The following is a 17,148-nucleotide window of genomic DNA, read 5'->3' as shown; positions in this document are numbered from 1 at the left end:
GATGCCTATTGTTACCAACAGAAATACTCTACAAATACACAGGCTGAAACCCACCATCTTAAACTAAGCAATCCATGAAAAATAGCACAGATGCAAGATTAAATTCTTCCATGCTCCCCTATCTCTATGGAAGGCTTATAAAGGTCTGCAGATCAAGAGTGTGCACACTGCTGCTATATGAAGCCACATTTTAATATTTTTATATTATTTAACATTTACTGTCTCCTTTGTTACCTGATCAGGCAAATCCTCTTCACATTGTCTCGCAGTTTTCATTATCAGCCGTTAACCCTGGGATGTTTGGACTGTGGCAAGGGCACAGCCCCAGGTCTCCAAGTCCTGCTGCACCACGGCTTGAAGAAATAACCTGATTGTGCCAAGGAGCCAACTGTTGCCCCCCAGAGCAAAGGCCAACAGAGCTGTCACAGATTATAGCCTTCGGAGACATCTGTGCCACAACAGGGACCGAACTGGTACTGAACCTCACACCAGAGGAAGAAAGTAATCCCCTAAGCTGCAACTTTCCTAAATGCTGGCAGCCAGAAACTGCCAACCGGTAACGACAGCTGGCAGCTCCGCTCTGAACTGAGCATTTTTTCCATTTAACTCTCCCCTTCTCCCCAGTCCAGCCTGGGCAGCAGCACACAGATGTCCCCACTGTTGTAAGACACAGAATTTTCCACAAGACCTTGAAACTCCCTCATGAGCCAGCTCTTCTTATTAAGGACAAATTGTTGCTAGTGGGGGATATCTTACAATGAGGCAATCCTCAAGAGCATGCTTATGGTCATCTCTGCCTGCCCCTACTCCCACAGTGGGAGACTTAACTCAAAATCTCTGTCCAAAAGGTGCAAATTTGACGGGTAGCTTTGCCCCTGTCAGTATGTCCCTGAGGAGACACTACAACTTCAGTGTGAGGTTTCAGCAAAAGTTTGGTCTCTGCAGTTTTAGCAGCAGAAAGGTACTACCACTGCTGAAAAATCCCCTGCTTTCCCCACCCCTTTCTAGACCAGCTCTGCAAATCTTGCCAGAGTAAAGTTTCAAGTTGGAAGGGTTGGATTCGCTGATCTTAGAGGTCCTTTCCAACCCAAATGATTCTATGATTCTAAGTTCAACACATTGTTTAATAGGAAGCTACATGTGACAAAACAACCTCTTTTGTAACAAACCTTTACATAAAATGGGTTATTTCAAAATGAGCCTGGCAGCCTCTCAGTTTCTTTTATAGAGAATATTATGTTGTGCCAATTTCCTTTAAGAACAGCCTGGAGTACAGCACGCAGGCATGTGCTGCAGAGCCAGCAGAACGGCAGTCAGGGATCAGCTGCTGATTGAGCAGGGAATCATGAGAAATCCCGACAAAAAGTGTCTCCAACAGCAGGTGAACAATAGGTTTGTGTTTCCTAGACCATTCCAAGTCCTTCCCTTTCACACGTGTCAAATGAATTATCACTTTACTATATGAATAGAGTCATTTCACAAACTGTATAACCAAAAAAAGTAACCATTCCACAGGCAATGGCCTGATCTCATCCTGTGCCTAAAAGGATCTTCAGGACTTTACTTTTGATGGTGAAAACTGCACTTTCATACACATACCTGTGCATGTGGCCACATGAAGCATCTAATAAATACTCACTTTATATAGATGGATATATATGAAAAATATCCCTTGTGACAGAAAACTGTAATCCAGGCACTCATTAAGCCACAGAACAAAGTTTATTGGATCTCCTCAAATTCTTTATACAGTTTTGCTGCTAAATGGACACAACACATTGGCATATTGCCTTTAATCTTTATTTCAATCATAAGTCCATCTTGAAAGAAGTGGTAACACATTTAATGGCATCTTCAATAAATAAAATGACAAAAAATCTAGTCCTTGCACATTACAATCCACTCCAAATTCAATATTGCCAAAACATTGTTGGGTGTTTTTCTAAAACTTGCTCCAGAGGGTTTTTTTTGCTCCAGCACTTAAATACACAGAAAAGTATATGATGAGAGAAAATGGATACTCTATTCTGAACAGAACTTGTAAAAACCAATAACTTAGAAACAAGAGTGAATTAAATCTCTCTGAATTAAAGAATCCAGTTTGAAGTATTTTTTGAAAAACCCTGATTCTAACCTTCATATTAAAAGATGCAGTTTTGCTGGATCCTATCCATGTCAGCATACTTATACAGTAAGAATTAAATTCCAAGTTTTCTTTTTTTTTCTTTTTTTTTTTAAGGATAAAGTCATAAAGTGAGAGCACTGGCCTCCCACACTCACAGAAGCAGTCATGGTCCGTATATGCTGCAGTAGTAAACAGCTATTTGTGGCCAGTCCATTGCCTGAACTCCTACCAGACTGGAAAAGCTACTGCAGTTTACCCTTGTTTCTGTACTCATCTCTTCCCCAGTCCAGCAGCCTCAATAACCTCAGCGAGATGAGAACTCCTGAAAATACAAATCTGACTGTAGGATGAGGACCAACACATCTGATTCTAATTAAAAGCTAAGCTTAATTTAAACTTTTTCCTAAGCAGAGAAAGTCATGACTAAAGAAAAGCTGAGCATCAAGATTTCCAAACTGCAATTCTGTGTAATTAGCATGTCACAAACCAATTATAGCGTCAGTTAATGTGGCAACAACCACTCTATCACTAAAATCAGTTAAAACTCTCATCTTCAGGCCTTCAGTAGAAGCTTAGGGCATGCAAGGAATGCATGGTTGGGCCCCCCCCCAGACCTATGCATACTATACAGGGGACAGAAAAGCTTAAACAAAAGACAAAATTGTACATCTGTGCAAACCAGGTTGTTTCAACCAGCTCCCTGCTCACTCCAGCTCTTGCTGCTGACTGCACTTGTCTAATTCAAGAGAACATGGAGAAGCAGGACTCTGTTTCAGGGAATGAAACTTTTTCCTGCAGTTATCTTCCCCTCAGCTGACCATATCATAACAAAAGTGCAATAACTTACAAGCTTCTCAAACAAACAGCTATTAAAATTACACTTTTTTAGGGAAACAAATCCACTAGTTTAACCATAAAAATATTTTCCCAGGTAACAAACCTTAAAGCATTTGGTAACACAGTATTTCAATAATAATAAGGAAAAACCCTTCCACTTGTTACAAAAGACAGAACTGTTAGAAGATTTTGCTTACTGTACACTATTTAAGAGCTTTGCCATCTTGTGAAGACCATGCTGTAGTTAAGAACGTAACTATCATTCAAGATAAATGAGTATTGAAATACTAAACTGACTTTCTTAATCTTTTGCAGATGAAAACAAGGAAAAATCCAGGGCCATGTCATCCAAGAACTTGCAAGACAGTTTACATCCAGAGTCATAAGGAAGCACCACTTTTCATGAAGTACTTTGTATGTCTATTCCTGAAAAGCATATTTAATAGTTTTTTGAGAACTGCTAAAACAGATTCTCATACTAACTGTAGCTTAACCTAGAGAATTCAGGTCTGGGGATATAAGGGAATTTTGGATGAAATTATACTTTGGAAAAAAACCAAAAAACAACTTGCTAAACTTGGTCCAAGCATCTAAAAAACAAACAAGGGTACATGGGTCCTTCATTGCTTAATGCTGCTGTTCAGTTGATCCTTAAAAAAAAAGTAGGTGTATGGCAATAAGGGAGAAGAAGGACTGCCCATGACAGGCACAGAACTGTGACAGAATAAACAGTTTCTTCAGAAAGATGTATTAACTGTGATTCTGCCATGTGAGTAACTGAACTTGCACTAATGGAGAACCCTGAAACTTGTATACTATAGCCACAAGAAATTATTTCCTATTTAAAAAACAGATCCATTTCTAATCAACTGCTTTTCCAATCATCTTTAGATATGTGAAAAAAAATAAAAAAAATCTTTTAAAATAATTACAAAGAGTGGACTGCAGTAGCAGCTATTCAAGCAAGATTCAAGCACAAGTTTAAGTGACATTTCAAGCTGGGAATTAGCCTTCTTTGTCGAAAATTTGTACAACTTTTTCAAAAACCTAAAAAGATAAAGAAGAATTTTATGAAGCGTTCATCAAACAGTTACTTCAAGTTAAACCAACATAAACAGTACTTGAAAATATTTTAAAAAATATATAGGGTTTTTTTAGAACATTCACAGTAATTCTTTAACAGTGAAATTGGCATCAATTTTGGAAAGCAGACAGAAGAGCAACACTACTTCAGAAGAGCAAAAACTCATGAAAATATAAAAGGCAAGACCCTGTTAAACACAGAAACACTGGAAATGTGTTTAGTCCAGCTCACACTCAAGCAGAATTAATCAATTTCCTCAAGTTATTCATGTGGATACAATATTGCTGCTAGCAAGCATTTTCTTGCTTCTTTCTAAGCCTGTGGGATACTTTTCTCTCTCACAAAGAGATCAGCAGAAGTTCTGTAAACTATGAACACCTGCGACCTTGTAGAACTAAGCGTATGGTACAGTAGGAAAATATTTTGACAGTGGATGTTTAGGATTTCTAGCCAATGCACCCAGGGGGTGGCTGATCCTTTGTCCAATTAGACTATGAAGAAAAAAGTCTATAAAAGAGTTTGTAAAACTATTAAATAAATCAATCTTGCTGCACAATTCCTGCCTGTTGGACCTCTCCTCTCCTCCCTACAGCTGCGGGATACAGTAATATATTCACATCTTACTCGGTCCTTCAAGAGTCAAATCAAGAGTTCCACAACCTCCCTCAGTACTAACATCAGTGCTTAAGTAGCAGACTAACCACACACACACACATCTCAGGAGAATGCCAAAAGTCTGTACCCTGCCACTGTCAACCCCATGTTTTTTTGGCTTATATACTTACTTCATCAACAGATTTGGAGGCATCCACTTTTCTGACTTTTCCCATTCTCTCATACAAATCTATGATAGGCCTAGTAGACTGCAGATATGTATGAATTCTAAGAGAAAGCAGAGGGAGAAAAAATCCACATTACATAGTGAAATATAAAGAGAAGGGGACTGAAAAGTTTTGAAGACAGTACCTCTTTTCCAGGCTCTCCCGATTATCATCACTCCTACCACTGCTCTTGCCTCTTTCAAGACAGCGGCCAATACATATCTACAAAAAAAATCAAAAGGATGACTACAACCAGGAGCACAAGCTGCCATCATCCTAAGAGCAGAAACAACCAAAAATTCTGAAAATCTGAATTGGCCTGGTACACAAAATACAGTCCAGATGTGGTGGATGTAAGGACAACTCACAAGAGAAGTTAGGTTCTTCCAGAGAAGAAGGATGATGGTTTACACTTCAGTTTATTCAAATGGGATTGGGGTCAGAGGAAGTAAAAGCAACATCAAGCTCTGTGGTTTGACTGGATCTCTGACCTGAGACATTTAAAAAAGAAAATTACCTGATTTTCAAGGATGTGCTCAGGCTTTCTGAAAAGCAGCATGTGAAATGGGACTATTAATATATGTCTGCACTAAAGGAAAGTCACTGAATGTTCTCTCAAGAATTTTGTCAGGCACACTGACAGTACTAAGCTATTGTCAGTTAAAATGTTCTTACTTGATATTGCTATAATGAAGACTTCAAAAATCTAAGTAAAAAATGAAGAACTAACCATAGCTAGAAGTGTCCCAATAGACTTTTTTAAACCTTTAGTTAAATAAGCAAAGCTGACCCATGTACAATCCATGAATACATTTATCCTACTCACACAAGAGGTACAATGGTTAAAAATATTTTTTTCCTACATAGTGCAATCATAGTAAGGATTATTTAGGCATTGTCTATTTTTAGATCTAGTAAAAAAATCAGAATTCCAAAATAAAAGCCCCACCAAGTGAAAAAATTAATTTACTCTTATTCAAGGTTTTAACAGAATAATCCCTCACATGCTCTTTAGGATTACAAAATAATTGCAAATAAGTAAAAAAGAAAAGTAACAAAATCTCAGGAAGTTGGGGAAAGGGGTAAAAGGAAAAATGTCAGCTTAAGGTGCTGGGATATTCATATCAGTTTTCATGCACAAGGGCACTGACATATTAAAAAGACAGCACATCATGGCACTTGTTAAAGGAATGTAATGCATCACTGTCAAAATGCCCTTGTAATCTAATGACTTGCTGAATAAAATGTTGATTACTGACTATCCTATAGCACAGCTCATAACTATGAAACTCAAGATTGCTCCTGCACTTCAGAATTAAAGCAGACACTGTACCAAGTTCATTTTGGACTAAACAACCAATTATTAAGAGTAAAGAGAGTAATATTTTCTGAAAAGTAACCACATAATTTTGTAAAATGTATTTAAAGTTTTGATAAATCTCCTTTAGGAATGCAATTGCCTGGAGTACTTCCTCAATATAATTTATTCACATACGATTATACCAAGTGTCATTAGCTGTCTATTTCAATAAACATGCAGCTTTTCATCTGCTAAAACAAGTTGCCAAAAAATCCTTCAAACTCACAGGCCAAGTTTTCCTTCAATTCTTACATTAGCCCATTCTCCCTGACAGAGTTTAATTGTTCTTCTTGAATGATTCTCACAATAATGCAAGAAAGGAAGTTACAGAATTACACACTTCATTACCTCATTGTCACAATCAAAAAAGAGAACAAAGGAAACATCCGCCTTTCCATCCATAGTCTTATTCCAGCCTTGAAGATTATCTTCATTCCTGGGAAACCCATCAATCAAAAACTTGTTCTTCTGGGAATTGGCAGCCATTGTTTGATCCATAGCCTGATAAAAGATAATTCAGTTCACAATCTCCTGCCCATACACTGATTTATCTACTTATTAATTTACCCCCAAAATGCTGACATGGTAAATTGAGAAGCATTTATTTTAGGATTATTGCAGATTTACAAAATGTGCTTTTGTTTCACTATCAATGCATGCTGGTTAATTCACTGTTGCACCAACACAGCTATTATTCAAACTGAATTCATTATTTCACAAAGCTCAAAATCTCATAACACAATCACAGCTTTAAATCTGATTCTCTACAAGATACTGGGACGTGTCTTCACACAATAAGACATCAAAACATTCCTGATCTAGAGTTAATTCTAAGGGAAAAGCTCCAGATACATTTAGTGCCACGAACAGCAGCCTTTTTTTGACTGAAAAGAGATACTCCCATTGTTTTCATGGACATCCAATAAGGATAAAGGCTGGAGCTTTTCCTTCCACAAGAACATCAGTAGGTGCTCTTCTCCTTCAACTGACTATCTATTTTGTGATTAAACTTACAAATCTTAGTGCCTTTAAGGCCTCTAACCTCCAATCAAATATGACTGAGTGGACCAAGAGGTTCAAAAGCTAGTGCAGGGAAATAAGAAATACAGTTTCATTGATTTTCCTAGAGCTACTAAAAAATAAAGAAAAAGAAAAATAATCCATTTTCACAGATCCCCAGGTAGGAGAGGCCCTCAGCACTCCAGCAGTCAGAAGGAAACACAAGTGATTGCTGAGAGAAGCCTCTCCGTGTCTGCCCATTCACACCGCTCACACTGGAGGAAAGGCAGTTCTGCCAGAACACAGCCACTGCTTTGCTGCTTAGTCTGCAAGAGTGACCCTGCAAGGAAATGGCCCTTTCCTTACCCTCTTCAGCAAGCTGATTGTTATTTCAACCGGCACGATTTCCCCCTCCTTAATGTAGTTCTCAATGAGTTCTCCATACTGGGAGCCCGGCCTTTTCCGCTCATCCCGGAGGAGGTCACCGGCAGAAAGGTGCGTGTAGCCGTATTTCTGCAATGGCAAAACAAACACAGGCTCCCTTCAGTCAGAGCACTTGTGCAAACCTGACATCAGCCAACAGTGTCAGCCCTATTCATCCTTGCATTGCAACAGAAAAACCCAGGGAATTGCATCTTGCTAGTGACAGATCTGTTCCATCTTCAGTGTGCAATCTCAAGCACACTCTGCACAGGGCATACACAGGAAGAATCAGAGAGTCATGAAAGATGGAAAAGTCCTCCAAGATCACTGAGTCCAGCCTTTGGCCAAGCATCATTGTGACAATGAAACCAAAGCTTTAAGTGCCACGTGCAGTTGTTTCTTGAATCCTTCCATGAATGGTGACTCCCCCACCTCCCTGGGCAGCCTCTTCCAGTGTCTGACAACCATTTCAGTGATGAAATTCTTCCAGATGTCCAACCTAAACCTCCCCTGGTGCAGCTTCACGCCATTTCCTCTTGTCCTGTTCCTGGCTGCCAGGGAGAAGAGGCTGACTCTTATCTTAGTAAAACTCCTTTCAGGGAGTTGTGGATGAGGTTTCCCCCAAGCCTCCTTTTCTTCAGGCTAAACACCCTCAGTTCCCTCAGCTGCTGCTCATAGGACTCACTCTCCAGACCCTTCCCCAGCTCCATTACCGTTCTCCGGACACACCCCAGCACCTCAATGTCTTTTTGAAGTGAGGGGACCAGAACTGGACATCCTTGGGTAAAATGCTCAACAGGGCTTTGGTCAGGTATTTGTGTACAGTTTTCAAAGGCAATTTGGTTATGTTTGGAAACAAGACAAGACTTTTGTTTGACTACCCACTTAAAGAAAACATATAAAGTGATTGCAGATCCTTTGGAGCTGGAGGAATGTCCCAAGCACAGGGTAAGTCAGAAATCCCTATGTTCATGTGGTTCTGGTATCAACTTCCTCTCCTACCTTGGTGAAATCACCAATAACACAGCAGCTGCACAGTCCTCCTGCCCCTGCTACCTTCTTCCCTGGGATGACCATGACAAACTCGGAGAGCAGCCCTTGGGGAAAACCAGTGACTTCTAAGGATGACGTGGCACATGAAGGTAAATAACTACACTGGTGCCACCCTCTGTCACACCACCAAGAGTAAATAGAGAGAGCAGAGAGATCAGGTTCAGATCTATCAATCTTGATAGCAGTGTGCAGGAAAACGGCACACACCATTGCTCTTTCACCTCAAACTGCAGCTAAAATAGTCACTAATAAAAAATACTGAGGGAAAGTATTTATTACACTTGAATTTCTCAGGCATTTATCATTGTAAATAGATCCTAGTGCAAGCATACATTCCTACCTAAGAGAAATGCATTGTTACAGAGGAAATTTCACAGCACAAAATAATAATTTTCTCAGCTCATTTAACACTGCAAGAAAAGTAACAAAGTGCACTATTCTCCTCGACCAAATATAGTCCATAAAAACAGGCAATAAAGACATCTCCTTGGTGAGTGCCTAAGCTAGCTATACATCCAAAACAGAGCACACATATAAATTCTCACCTGAAAGTTTTTACACAAAACAAAAGCAACAGCAAAAAACTTCAGGGTTATCAGTTTGGCTGCAGCCACATCCAAAGCAAATTTTAAACAAGGTGTCTGAGAGGCATAATAATGTGACTACACACTTGGTGAGGCTGTGAACTTAGGATTTAAAAACTTGGCTACCAAACTAAGTACAACAGAAATATTACACAATCCACTAAGTGACTTTAAAACATTTCAGTTGCTTTCCAATTTCACCCACAAAAGCATGGAAAGTTAGTTCTGCCATAGTCATAATTTAAGAAGGGATATAATTACCTAAATCTCCAAAACTGTACACAGTTGGCAAAAAACAGAAGTAAGATTTTGCTGTAAGTAACTGTGAAGGAAAAGCTCCACAGACATCCTCTGTAAGCTCACTGTACTCTTGCTTAATGTACATTGCATTTGGATATGCCTAACTAATTGCTAATCTATATATTTATAACCTACAGAAGCCATAAACCAGAATAAATCATTCCTTATAAGCAAGAAACATTCCTCTGCTGAATGTTAAATTAACACGTAGTTCTTCTTGCTAAAGTTACAGAATGATGATTTTTTTAACATCAGGTTTCTACAAAGGAGAAAACAGGAGGAAAATATAATCCCTTAGGTTTTAGAGGATTACCAAACCATTTAATTTTCCTTGGCATTTTCCTTTTCATGCATGAAAATGAAATTGAGTCAGACAATTGTTGGAATTCTCCATCTTTTGCAACAGCAAACTAAAGTAGTTTTTAACGGCTGAACTGGAAAGTAAAAGACAGAAGTGTTTTAAAGTGCTGTTGTACAAACAGACTTGTTTGAGATAATAATAAATTATATTCAAGACTAACCCTCAGAATGGCTTAACCAGGCAATAAGAAAAACAAACCTCTCCTTCAGGGGCAAAACATCTATTTGTTAACTGTACTGAGGCAAGAGCCAAAGAAAACACATCGGTTTAAACAATGCAAACAAGGGGGGAGAACGGCTTGGCTGCTGCTCCACACACAGAAGGCTTCAGAGATGTGGTGCTCACGCTACCCTTGCCAGTTTTAATCCAGGCATTTAGGACAAAAAGTTTTCTTTTGTTTTAGGTGAGAGAAACCCTCAGCAAGCGTCCTGAACAGGAGCAAATCATCGCAGTGCCAAGGGCTCACAGCAGAAACTGTGATGTAACTGCACAAAACAGGGTCAAAACGCTCTCGCGTCTTGACAAGGTCTGCCTTGTGCCAGCAGGACTTTCCAGCAGTGCCAAGCACATCTTGATGCAATCCCCAGAATGGGACTCGTTGCCCCTCCTGCCTAATCCTTCTCCTCTGCAGTCAAAAAGGGAGCAGGATTGTGGCTGCCAAACAACGAAAAAGAAGTTTCCCAGCTCTTACTAGACACATGTCAGATTGAAAGGATGACTTGAAAAAAAATTAGGTCAAAAAAAATATTTCCAAATACTTGGATGCCAAGCACCTAAAATCTGGAGGGATTCTGATATTACAGAGAAGGAAAAAGAAAATACAGAATTAACTATTCTAACATGTATTTCAGGGATAATGTTTTCTGCTATGCTGTCAGGCTGGTGGGATCTAGGAAAAGATCTAAGTTACTATTACACAAGTTCTCATTATTACACAAGTAGTGCAAGCCCTTCATGCTGCAATGATTTGTTCCAATTCAGGACACTTGCTGAGGGTTTCTCTCACCTAAAATAAAAGAAATTTTTGTGCCCTGAACACCTTGATTAAAACTGGCAAGAGTAGTGCCAGCTCTACTTATTACACCAGTTCTCATTATCTTTAAAACTATATTTCTGAATTACGCATCTCCAAATACAATTTACAAAAACCAATTGTGAATGAAAAAGTGCTGTCTTCAGCACCACTCTAGACACCCTCCTCTTCTGCTTTAAAAAAATTAAAACATAAAAATCATTAAAAAAAAAAAAGAAATCCCAGTGAAACGGAAAAGCAAGATCAAGTTTCCATCAATCCCATCACAGCAGCAGTGGATAGAGCAGATCAGAACACCACTTGCTGTTTGTCTCTCTCTGACTGGTCAGTCAGCCCCCACGCAGCAGGACAAACTGGGACACACAAGCTGTGTGCTCCACATCTCCAAATTCCAACCCGAGACTGCAGCCTCCCCGGGATGCCCTTCCCTCCCCTGCCCTCCAGCCCTTCCAGCTTCCTTCTGTCAGCCGGGATTTGCAACTTTCCCTCTGCAGACAGAACACGCTTTGTTTTCCGTAAATACAATAAACAGATGAACAGAACTGGAAATCCATGAGTCACATGTGTGCCACGCTGGAACCAGGCGGAGTCTGCTCCAGCAATCTCGGGCAGTCAGGAAGGATCGGTGGTGTCAGGAAGGATCGGTGGTGTCAGGAAGGATCGGTGGTGTGCGGCAGCTGCCGCTGGGACTCCTGCCACAGCCCCTTCCGAAGGGCACAGGGTTTATTTCTGATTCAGCCCTGTGTGGTCTTGCAACACATCTCCCCACTAAACACACAGCTTGAGACTTCCTTAAGGGAGCAGAAGCCAAGAAGCAAGAGAAACACAAATTACTGCTTTGACCTTGACTCCTATCTTGGCTTATCATTGTTAGTTTGAAAATGAAAGTCACAGGGCTTAAGATTTAAACAAATAAAATACAAACTTTTATTGCCCCAGTTCTGACCTGTCATCTCTTGGGCAACCTTAATAAACAACCAAAACTTGCTACATACACCATTCAAGAACTAGTTAAAATAAAAAATAGAACTGTGTAAAGCCTGAAGCATTTGGGGTTTTTTTAACCTAGAAAGCTTTTGTCTGACCTCTTAGCGCATGGAATTAAATCTTTGGGGTACAGACTATAATGCAGTAATAGACTTTGTCTGCTTATTCCAATTTAAAAAAATTGAAGAAATTTTCTTAGTTTGAAATGTGTTCTTGTCTCTGGGAAAGAAAAACAAACAAAACCCCCACATTAACAAACCAAAACACACAACACTGACAGCGCCTCCAAGGGAGAAGGGGGCAAACAGAGCACCCCAGTGCTTCAGGAGCACTGACTCAATACAAGGCACCCCCAGTATGTTCAGGAAAGTCCAAAATTTAATGCCCAGTGTTCTGCAAAACAGAGATGTTCAGGGCTAAATCTTCAGGGGGTAGATTTAAACACTACCATGCTTTAAAAAAAAAAGCTGCAAAGTTCAGAAATAAAAATTCATATTCTAAAAATCAACTATGAGAACTTAAGGCTAAGTAGAATACTAATACTTGACACTCATTAAAGTGATTTCGGAAGGTGAGTTTAAAGCAAACAATTTAAACCCCGTTTTTATTTCAGTGAAGTTAACACCATCTCTCAGCAGACTTCTAGAAGACAATTAACTCATGACAGCAAAACCTAAATCCTCTGCTACTTTCAGAGAGGCATTTCTGATACAAAGAATTATTCTTTGCATTGTTTCCTTCACCCTAGGAAATCTCCTTATCATATATCCCAAAGCAACTTAACAGCTTTTTCCATTTGGATATTAACTTATGCTCTTACAAAACCGAAAAGGCTCAGCATCCCACCTTGTGGAATTAATTTTAGATTTAACCACAAACATACAGGATAGGGCCGTGGCAGAGGTGAATTATATTTTAGGTACACTGAGAGCGATGTGTTGCATACCCCAAATCTCTACAGATCACCTTGCCAAAACAAACAGACAAAAAAGTACATCTCAAATCTTGCTTGGAATAAAGACAAGTGATTTAGTTATTATTATTCCCACCAACCAAAGAGCTTTGCATCTCAGGCAGAGGTTATAAGGATTTAAAATTTAAGCATAAGAAAGCATATTTTGTGCAGATTTGCTGAATGCATTTTTTTTCCTTGACTTTACTGTAATGATTTTATAAGCAAAGTTCAGAAGTCAGCAATAAAGCACATTTCATTATCTCACAGTCACAGAAGATACACTGTGGAAAGCATGAAGGTTATTGCAAGAACCTGCATTCAAATGACATCATTCAACTCTAGCTCAAATATTCTGCCTCACATGACAGCTACACAACAGCCCCAGATGATGGCAAGCTCCACCTAACAAAGCTGTGGAAGGTTTCAGGAGTTAATCTGCAAAGCTGGAAGGGAGAGGATAAGAAATTAAGAGGGAATTCTACTTCATCCCTCTCTAAATAGGAGGAACTGCTCCAGAACAGCAGCAGTTCTGCTGCATTTGCATTTCTCTGACAATTCTGTGTGTCTGTGGAACATACAGGAGTTGAGTCTTCCCTCTGTATCGGAGAAAACCAGCCTGGTTCAGCTGTTTCATCCAACCTTATCTGTGGAGATAAAGAATCCTAATCACTTACCCACTGCACCCTTTCTTACATTGTGTCAATATCCATTTCCACCTGTTATTAGGTCTTCTTCCTTCAAATAATTTCTCAGTTTGTGTCCAAATTTGGCACGAATACATGCCTTCTCCACATTCAGGGACTCCAGCACACACATATTGAGCAGTTATGACTTAGGCTAGTACTTAACAAACACCTGTTTCACCTACAACATGGGATACCCATCTCCCTTTTCTGGGAACGTAAAGCACAGTCAGCAAAAGAAATTACAACACTTCTTTGAGAAATCGTTCCCAGGTAGTAAGTACATAATATCCCCTTTACTCTACAAAACACAGACACCCTTGGTTTTTAATAAAAATGGTTTGATGCTAAAATCATACAAGATCTCACCTCAGCCAAATGAGACTTCTTCCACATGTGATGTGCTCTGTCCCAAATCTCCAGTATGAACAGCAAACAAGATGTATTTATAGCTCATACTGACTTTTTGTTCAGCACAACCTTCAGCTCTACAGCAAGATACTGGGTCATATTCATTCCAAATGAAAACTAATATTATGCAGTCCATTTACAACAAGGATGAATGAGGTTTATTATTACTCAGCTACAGCCCCTTTTCTCTGTGGCAAACTGCCAACAGGGTTTAAAGTACAAATAAAAATACATTTCCAACCTAAAGGCAGCGTTGACTGCACACAGGCTGCTCACTCGCCTGCAGCAGGGCTCTCTGGGGGCTGCCAGGGGCCAGGTTGAGGATTTGTGCTTAGAAAAGCTGCTGCTCTCCAGTACCTCCGCTGTGTTTCACCCACACTTCTCTGTTCATGTGCCCTTTTTCTAAAGTTTTCCAGCACACTTGCATCAGTCCAACTGTTTCTTAAACTACCTCAGACCCTTTGCGCCTCCCAGTTTAGCCAGTGACTCTCATGGAGGTGTCTGAGCCAGCAGGAAGGTTGTCCTTTGCATTCAACAGGTCTGAGTGCTTTCTACTGTCTGCCCACTGACTTCAATAAACTTCTTTCCATGTGGTGAACAGGATTAGCAGAATTAAAGCAAATTTGCATTTATTTGAATTTGGATTTCCCTTTCCAGGCTTAGAGAAGAAAATAAATACAGCACAAGCAAGGTTTTTCTTTTTTCCTTTCTAGCTGGAAATACAATTTGAGTAGCAATGGCTCATTTGAACTCCTGCTAATAAAGTGGTCTTTATCCAATTATATCAGCCTATCCAGCCACAGGCATTTATCCTCCTAAACACAGGCCAGCAGCCACACAAGGTACTTCAGCCCTGAGGCTACCCTAATGGTTTAGTGAAAGCCATTAATGACAGCCTACAAGGTCCCCCTATAGTTTAAGCTCATTTGTTTGCTACATGTCAAGGGCTGAATTTGACCTTACCAAAAAGGCTTTATGAGCACAATGAACCTTCCATCCCACAATTTAATTTAATGAATATGCTGGTTTGAATGCAAGTCTGTACTTTGTGGTTTAAATCCTTCAGAACTAAAGTCATAACGGCATTTTTAAGTCTGGACCAAATTCACTTAACTTAGTTATACAACACTGAGGTCTGGGATGTAACAGCAGCGTGGATAAACTGTAACAGTACTCCCGGGGCACCACCAGAACAGAGGACACACACAATGTGCCTGTTCCAGGAGTTTTGAGGTTCTTTCCCACCAATAGTTTCAGGAACATGGGCATCACCACAGTTCTTAAACATTTCTTTTGGTGAGGGTATGGATAAGCTTTGATCCTATATAGCTTTTAGTAAGAAAAGTACATACAACTGCTCAGTAAAAAAAAAAAATGGAAAAAAAAAAAGATAAAAGAGCTGTTTCAAATCCAGCATACACACATGTTTGGAAGCATTCAGCTCTAACTATTTCCGTAATTATCCACCTGGATACAGTGTAATTACCCCTGCGGTTTTTGGTGTTTAAAAGGACAGTACTACACCATGTATCATCCACCGTTCTTTCTTAGATATTTGTTGTCTCAAAAGGCCGGAAAAAACGTATTCGGAAAACTGAAAATTTGATAATATAACTGAAAGTTTAGTGAACTTATACTGTCAGTCTTAAGCTTTTTAAAAAGAAAGAATAAGATGAACCATCTATGGGATCAGGATATCCTTTGACCTCTACCATATTGTGTCACAGAGAAAAAAATAAATTGTCCTATTTTTAACGTGTTACTTCCACAACTTATTGAAACGGCACTGGGTCAAAAAGCCAGCACCCTGCAATGTCTGCTGTACCAGCTGTAACATTTATGGGACAGGCCTCAGAAGACATGGACCTTGATCCATTTGAAGTGCACGTATTCCCAATCGCTATAAGACACCTCACGTCCTCTCCCAGGCCACAGCCCAGGCTGCCTCAGCATCCGGGTGGCAGCCCCTAGCCACCTACGTGGCCATGCAGACGTGTACGGAGCCACCCACTCGGGATGGGCTGCAGGACTGGCCTGACAAGGCAGCACCGCCCGGGCGGCCGGGAACTTCTCCAGGGCCGCTGTCCTGCCCCTCCGCCAAGGCACAGAGGGCAATCGGTGCTCCCGGCCGAAACTGGGGCAGCCTCCAGACCCCAAGTGGCTGTCCCCCAAGTGGATGCAAAAACCCCAGTGGTGTCCCCAGCGTGGATGCCAGCGCAGGCAGACCCACCGGTGGGGTGTGATGCCGCGGGACTGAGGGAAAAGGCAGGAGGGAAAAGGCCAGGCGGCCTGACAGGGCCTGGAAGGGAACGGAGGGGCTGCCCCACCACTTCACCCACTAAGGGGGAGATGTGGGTCAGTTATTATTATTTATCGCCTCAAAGGGAAGAGGAATGGATGGAGGCTCGACAAGAGACCAGACCGAAAGGCAGATGAGGGTCCCGCCACCGAGCAGAGAGGGACACGACCCCCAAGCAACCACCCCAAAGAGGGCCAGGGGCTCCACAGAGGGATCCTACAACTCCCAGGGCCCCCCGCGGCCGGGGGGTCGCCAGGCCGCGCAGTCCCGCATCCCCTCCACCTCACCTCCACGATGCGAGCGCACTGCGTCCCCTTGCCCGCCCCGGGCCCGCCGAGGACGAAGACGACGACGGGCTTCATGAGGAGAAGGAGGCGGCGGCGTTGCAGCAGCAGGACAGCGGCGACGGGGCGGCGGCCGTGGGGCGGCCGAGGGGCGGAAGGGGAGCAGCGGGGCCGAAGCCGGGGCTGTGACCGGGGCTGTGACTGTGGCACCACCGCCGCCGCGCTGTCCCCGCGGAGGGAAAGTGCTTCCGGGTCCCGGGCGGGGCGGGGCGGGCACGTGGGCGCGGGGCTGGCGGCGGCGGCTCTGCCGAGATTCACGGCCCCGGACCCCGGCTGGAAGGCCAAGGCCGGCGCGGCGCTCCAGCGGGACCGGGCGTGTCCGTTCACAGCTCACCCCGCCACAGCCCTTCCCGGCATGGCCGGGCCCGGGCCAGCGGCGGCGCCCCCGCTGCCATGGCAACGCCGCCGCATCGCCGCACTGCGCCTGCGCGCTCCCCGCCCGCTGGCATTTTTAAACCCCCTGCGCGCGCGCTGGCGGTTGGTTTCCCC

At 41.9% G+C, this 17,148-nt stretch overlaps 1 protein-coding gene across 1 annotated transcript; it reads right to left on the bottom strand.

The window, feature by feature from the left end:
- Positions 1-1,703: 1,703 nt before the first annotated feature.
- On the bottom strand, positions 1,704-17,008 carry CMPK1 (cytidine/uridine monophosphate kinase 1). Its single transcript, XM_042030640.1, has 6 exons — positions 16,603-17,008; positions 7,593-7,739; positions 6,576-6,728; positions 5,013-5,089; positions 4,832-4,928; positions 1,704-4,009 (listed from the first exon to the last, which is right to left on the bottom strand). Exons 1-6 carry the CDS (start codon positions 16,675-16,677, stop codon positions 3,968-3,970), a joined length of 591 nt encoding a protein of 196 aa, XP_041886574.1. The 5' UTR covers positions 16,678-17,008; the 3' UTR covers positions 1,704-3,967.
- Between the last annotated feature and the right edge of the window lie 140 nt (positions 17,009-17,148).

This window comes from Corvus kubaryi, unplaced genomic scaffold (genome assembly GCF_017639235.1).
Source record: "Corvus kubaryi isolate FWS band 111438036 unplaced genomic scaffold, C.kubaryi_AGA036_p1.0 37334, whole genome shotgun sequence".
NCBI classification, from domain to species: Eukaryota; Metazoa; Chordata; class Aves; order Passeriformes; family Corvidae; genus Corvus; species Corvus kubaryi.
This window is presented reverse-complemented; position numbering and strand designations above follow the sequence as displayed.

Bases quoted from the DNA above. Each gene is read 5' to 3' on its own strand.
- CMPK1 (XM_042030640.1), bottom strand. From the start codon at position 16,677: ATGAAGCCCGTCGTCGTCTTCGTCCTCGGCGGGCCCGGGGCGGGCAAG. The intron at 7,740-16,602 runs GTGAGGTGGAGG...TTGCCATTGCAG, and splicing joins AGTGCGCTCGCATCGTGGAG to AAATACGGCTACACGCACCT. The intron at 5,090-6,575 runs GTAATGAAGTGT...TTTTTTTTGTAG, and splicing joins TTTTTGATTGTGACAATGAG to ATATGTATTGGCCGCTGTCT.